A 6,241-nucleotide genomic window follows, 5' to 3' on the forward strand; every position below is an offset into this window, starting at 1 on the left:
TCAACTCAGCCAACAGGATATCTGCATTCATTGTCTCTTTGTACCCAAGTTGCTGTGTAATTGAATCTGCATGTTCTCACAAAACTCCAAACGGATGGCTTCGACATCCCCGCCGATCCCAATACTCCCTCATCGAGATCTCTACGCAGGAACCTCAATCCACCATTCTCTTTTCCTTCTTTAATCAAATTCTTTACATTCAACTCTTCTTTCGAAGTTGTAGATGTTGCCATCATCACCGACCTCGCTCACCAAGCCTTCCTTCCTCTTCACCCCCAACGAGGCATGTTTTGTCGTGTGACTGTGATCTCCTTTTGACTTCAGAAGCGACATGGCTTTTCGATCTTTGGTAGACCCTTTTGATGGAAGATTCTTCCTTCATGTTTAGATAGAGAGAGAGAGAGAGAGAGAGGCTTTGAAGAATGGTGCTTCTGGTTTTCTTTGGCTGTGCATGGAAGAGTACATGACTCTGCATGGCCATCGCCAAGCCTACCGACAAGGGCGAGACCACCAAAGCGAATGCTGGGTGAAAAGATGAAACACTGTTGGTTTCCCGAGGCTTGGAAAGCATCAACAGTGGCTGCCTACATTGCACATCAAGCCAGCTCTCTTCTGCATAATTTAGTCTTCATTATCATCCGAAGACGAGGAGATTAACATTAATTAAGGGTCTGCATTGGGGTGGCCATGGCTTCATTTTACTCTCTCTCTTCTTGGTGTAGGCTTTTAGTTCTACCTTAATCAACTGTAATTTTCCACTTAAGTGAAGTGTTTTAAGAGTTGGTGGCTCTCAGTTATTAGTGTTGCAGCTTTTGATAAGGATTAATGATGGTCAAAACATAGACTTTTCAAATTAATGCTCATTTACTTTAACAAGGTTCTTTTTCGACCCAAAAAAAAAAAACTCTAACAAGGTTTTGACTTTTCAAAATTGTCACGAAATGGGTCGTGCTAACACTAAACATGCTTAGTAAGGAAGTTTATTATTTCCGATGTGTCGATCGGGGCATGAGAGAAAAATTGCCGTACTTAACACTCTGAATTTTCTTTAAACGGTTGCTTAACAAGTGATCCGGGGGCCCTTTGTTAATGAAATCATTACCGAATACACTTCGTGATATTTGACGATCTTGTCTCTACTTCTATCTTAAAGTTCTGGTAAGAATTTTTATAATTGCAATGGGGAGTCATTTGAAGATGAGAGAGCGCATGTTCTCACAAAAGGCGTTTTTTTTTTCTTTCTTTGGATCGTAAAATCCTGTAAGAGAATTATGTACTTCTCAAAATAAAGATTAAAAAAAAAAACTATTCAAACTATTGAGCAATTGACCTACGAATGATAGACTTACCCCGGAAGAAGAATGCAGGGATTTATCATTTAGTACTAATCGATTCTCACTTAAGGGTGATGCTGCATTTCCTTCACTTATGGTAAAATGATCATTTCTAGATAATCAAGGGTATGTTTTCTAACCTATCATACTAATATTATGACCGGTTGTCAATTCAACACTTATAGATCTACCGTTAGTCTTTTCAACAAATATTCTGAGTTTGGACATACTCGCGCAATTTTTTTTTTAAATTTTGGTTGGATTTTTGGTTTGACGCTTTTCGAACGCCCCTTTCGAGGGCACTTGTTGAATATCTGAATAACTAAATTTTACTATTTTGACAATTTACATATTGGTAATAAAAATATTTTTCTCGTTAACAGTATTCTTATCTATCTGTCTTCACTTAATGTCGGAAAATGATAAAGGAGGGTATCAAGAATCATGTTAATATTTGAAATTTTGTCCCGATGCCATGTTAGACAATTCCCTAGCTTCGATAAGCAAAGAATCCTCCTTTCTTGGAGTAACCTTATTTTATAAATAAAACAGTACATGTTTATATGGGGAAGGCAGGCGGGATACCCTCTCAAAAGCCTGAGCTGCTATTTGTTCCCTCATTTGGATTTTCTTCCTTTCAAATGACTGTTTTGGCTCTTAAACTGCTCAATCTCATCTCACTAAAAAAAAAAATTTTGGCTATCTTTTCACCACTCTGCTCAATATAGGTAGGTTTCTTCTCTCAAGTCAAGTCCCAAGATTCTCCTCTCTCTCTCTCTCTCTCTCTCTCTTCAAATACCCCCCCCCAAAAAAAAAGACAGAAAGAAAGAGAAACCCACTTCCCCCATGGTTGTCTTTAGCATAATTTCTCCATTGTTTAGTCACACCTCACAAGTGATATCTTGTCTGCCTTTTCTTGCTCAAGTAAACTTTGCTTTTTATTTTATCTCACCCATCCCCTCCCTTTCTTCCATATTTCTCCTTTTAACCCCCCCTCCACTCTCCTCCTTCTCATATTTTTACCCTCTCCACTTCTCTGTCATAAACTCTCTCTCTCTCTCTCTCTCTCTCTCTCTCTCTTTCACACACACACACACGATAACCTGTCTTCTACAACACACCAAAACTGTTCGCTTTTCCATCATGGCTGACCCCTACTCGAGTTACTTCAATGGATGGATCAGCTTCAACCCTCTTCACCACTTCTCTCCTTCTCCTCCTCCTCCTGCTCCTCCTCCGACGAGCAATTGCTGCAACTCTTCTCACCGCTTCTACTCCCTCTGTGACTGCGACCACGTCCTCTGCGGCGGCGGCGCCTCTTTGCCCCACTGTTCCCCTCCTCCATCTCCGCCCCTGAGAGAAGCGCTCCCTCTCCTCAGCTGCTTCAGCCCCGCGAGGCATGAAGAAGAGGAGCAAGCCTCCCTTTCTTCCCCCATGGAGGTCGACAACACTACTACCTCCGACACCAGCGGTCGAAAAGACAGCTTTTCCCCCCGCAATTCAGCGGATGTTGTTGCCGAAGGAGACGACGATGGGGACGGCGGCGAAGCCGTGACGGTGGCGCTCCACTTGGGGCTCCCGAGCCCCAGCTCTGCCGATTTGATCTCGAGGCTCTCCTCGGCAGAGATCAGCTCGGACAAGGAGTTGGATCAAGAGACCACCGCGGCTTCTTCTGGTTACTTCACAAGCAGCAGCAAGCTCAACAAGGGCCAGTACTGGATACCCACCCCTGCTCAGATACTCATCGGCCCTACGCAGTTCTCCTGCCCTCTTTGCTTCAAGACCTTCAACAGATACAACAACATGCAGGTGAGTCCGGGAGTCGAGGTTGAGTTTTCTTGGACCCTCTAAAAAAATAAAAAAAACCAGGCGTTGCTGAAAGTTTGGCTTTTTCGTTTTGAAAATGGTCGTTTGATTCTGTCTGCTGACAACAAAACCTTTGTTAGCCTTCTTGTTTCCCCCTCATTTTTTTTCTTTTGCTTCATTCGGAGGAAAAAAGAAGAAGTGGAATCCACCCTTATCTTGTACACTTCTCTTTCTAGGTTAAATTCGATCCCGCACTTTTGTTCTTGTTTCGTTCTGGGTTTCCTTTGAGGAGGGTCCTTAGGGTTTCCCTCTTTCTTTTTCCACCCTTCAAACTTGCTGCACAGTTTTCTTCTCCTCTTCCTTGCTTATGTTCTTGAGTCGCGAATTGCAAGAACTTTAGATCTCTTTTGCCCTTTTGCATGATTTGTGGGCTGTGTATAGTTTATTCAAAAGAAGGAAAGAAAAAAACAAATTGAGAATGTACAGTAAATCTGTCTGCATACCTGGCCCGACTTGCAACATGATCAGTTGCCTCGACCCTTTATGTGATTGAACTAGACGATGATAATGCTTTTTGCACATTGAGGTTTGTGTCCTCTCCTCATCGGCATGCGTGCAAACACTGAAACTATATACCTCAAACTGATCCCCCAAGAACTTGATGATGATGATGATGATGATGACCTCTCTCTTTCCTTTTCACCAAAATCTGGAGCCTCCTCAATCAATTATCTCTCTCTCTCTCGAGATCTGCCTAGAATCATCCACAAGTTCAGGTGAGTTTGAGTGAAAAACTGAAGTGGCCTACTCATGGGACTGCATCCAGGACATCTCGATTTGTAGGTGACAAGCCACCTGGAAAGAGGGTCTTGTGCTTATCATGAGAAAGGGAATCAGAAGAAAGTAAACCTTTAACTTGTGCGTGGATGCAACTCTTTTTTTCTTTTCACCCTGCGCAAATAGTGCAATTACTTTATTTTTCCCCTTCAGGTAATTAGTCAGAATATTAATACTAAGATAAATGAATGAATCCTCAGGAAGCACCGGCGTCCCTCACATCTGTGCCTTACATGCAGATAAATTCCTACTCAATCAGATGCAAAACCCTGTTATGAAACATTTCTAAAATGGGTCTCTACTTGCACCATCTAGGTCAAACTTTCACAGATACTTGAACCCAATAGCTTATTCGGTTCAGGCATTTAAAAGCGGATCATTTTCAAACTTTTTGAAGATCAGTCTTAGATTATTATGAATTATCTTCTTCACGTTCCTATGGTAGATCACACATGAATGTGAAACATTCTTGGCTACAGATGCACATGTGGGGACACGGGTCGCAGTACAGGAGAGGACCGGAGTCGCTGAGGGGGACGCAGCCAACGGCCATGCTGAGGCTGCCGTGCTACTGCTGTGCGCCAGGCTGCAAGAACAACATCGACCACCCGAGGTCAAAGCCGCTCAAGGACTTCCGGACACTCCAGACCCACTACAAGCGCAAGCACGGGATCAAGCCCTTCATGTGCCGGAAGTGCGGCAAGGCGTTCGCCGTGCGTGGCGACTGGAGGACCCACGAGAAGAATTGTGGCAAGCTCTGGTACTGCACTTGTGGCTCCGACTTCAAGCACAAGCGGTCGCTTAAGGATCACATCCGGGCGTTCGGGAGTGGCCACACGGCTTACGGGATTGAGGACGACTGCGGCTTCGAGGAGGAGGAGGTGGCTACTTCTGAAATTGAGCAGGACAACAATTTCGAGAGCTCCAAGTGATTGAACGATTATGGGGTGTCGAAGTGTTGTGGTTGGAGGATGATCAGCTGATCCATCGTTGATGAAACTAATTTTTTTTTTTTTACACTGTTTGCGGTCCGAGAGTGACGAAAAAGAGAAAAAAAAAAAAACAGACTTTGGACCCTTAGGGCTCTTTTCTTTAATCTTTCTCTAGCTTAACGACGACTTTCCTTTGGAAATTTACTTTTAATGTAGATCTTGAATGGAGATGTGTTAGCCTTTGATCACTCTCTCTCGCGATGTTAGAAGGGCTCGGTCCCCAAGTTCTTAAAGGAGTGAATTTCGTAATAATTTTTAATTAATGTTTTTTGTGATTCAAAACATACTCTTAATCTTACAGTGGATTAGGAAACATCACGTAATTATTTCTCATATAGAGTTAGAACAATTCATCGGTTGATAGAGCATTCTAATGCATGACAAGTTTTGATTAGTTTCTGACCAAAAGAAAAAGTTTTGACTAGTCATTTCATATGAAATATGAGTTTGGATTAATGGGTGTAGTTCAAATGTGTGGTAGTATGCTGTAAACTCTAAGACAGATTACTTGGTTCGGCTTATGTTATCTCCCATGTATACTAATGGCTGCGTGGAGTCAAACGTATACAAAAGATCCAGAAAACCTACACGAGAGAGAGAGTTGTGCAAATCGCAAAGGAGCTCGTGGGATCAGTCTCAAAGATCTTTCCTATGTTTGAACTTATAGACTAGGCTTTTGGCTCACATTAACATGGCATGGACAAGGCTTTACCCAATCCCGAAACCCTTAAAATACACGACATATCAAATCAGATTTAACTATTAACGGATTGATCCCTTTGTTTTGTCCTAGAAAAAAGATCCCCTCTCCTATTAGCCCCCTGTGGTTTGGTCTTAAAAGGAGAATCAACCTCAAGGTCCTAGGTGCAATGGTGGGAGAGAGAGAGAGAGAGAGAGAGAGACAAGGCCCCTTTCATTTTACTAGCTATCTTGGGACACCGGTTGTGTTTACTAAATTCTATTTAGTAAGTGACGTGATAAACCCTAAATTATTGATGGGTAGTTAAACAGACAGCATTTGAATAAAGGCAATTCGTTTCTTCGAAAAAAATAGTGTTTAATATTTGATGTTTGAATCATGCTTTTTATAAGGTCCCTAGTTTGCGTTACCGTGGATAGTATTATGTTGTAAATTGTGGTAAATGGGTGTCGTATTTGAGAACAAGATTACCGACACATATGAGAAGTTCATATTCTTATTTGTTGTCTCTTTTGGTTTATAGGGCACCATACATTGGACCTCAAAACCAACGTCTAGAGGCACTATAACAA

General features: G+C 42.3%; 1 protein-coding gene across 1 annotated transcript; it reads left to right on the top strand.

Annotated features, from left to right (window-relative positions):
* Window positions 1-2,379: 2,379 nt before the first annotated feature.
* LOC115738316 (zinc finger protein WIP2-like) lies at window positions 2,380-5,154 on the top strand. Its single transcript, XM_030670921.2, has 2 exons — window positions 2,380-3,143; window positions 4,457-5,154. Exons 1-2 carry the CDS (start codon window positions 2,478-2,480, stop codon window positions 4,907-4,909), a joined length of 1,119 nt encoding a protein of 372 aa, XP_030526781.1. The 5' UTR covers window positions 2,380-2,477; the 3' UTR covers window positions 4,910-5,154.
* Window positions 5,155-6,241: the final 1,087 nt, after the last annotated feature.

This window comes from Rhodamnia argentea, chromosome 8 (assembly GCF_020921035.1).
Source record: "Rhodamnia argentea isolate NSW1041297 chromosome 8, ASM2092103v1, whole genome shotgun sequence".
Lineage (NCBI taxonomy): Eukaryota > Viridiplantae > Streptophyta > Magnoliopsida > Myrtales > Myrtaceae > Rhodamnia > Rhodamnia argentea.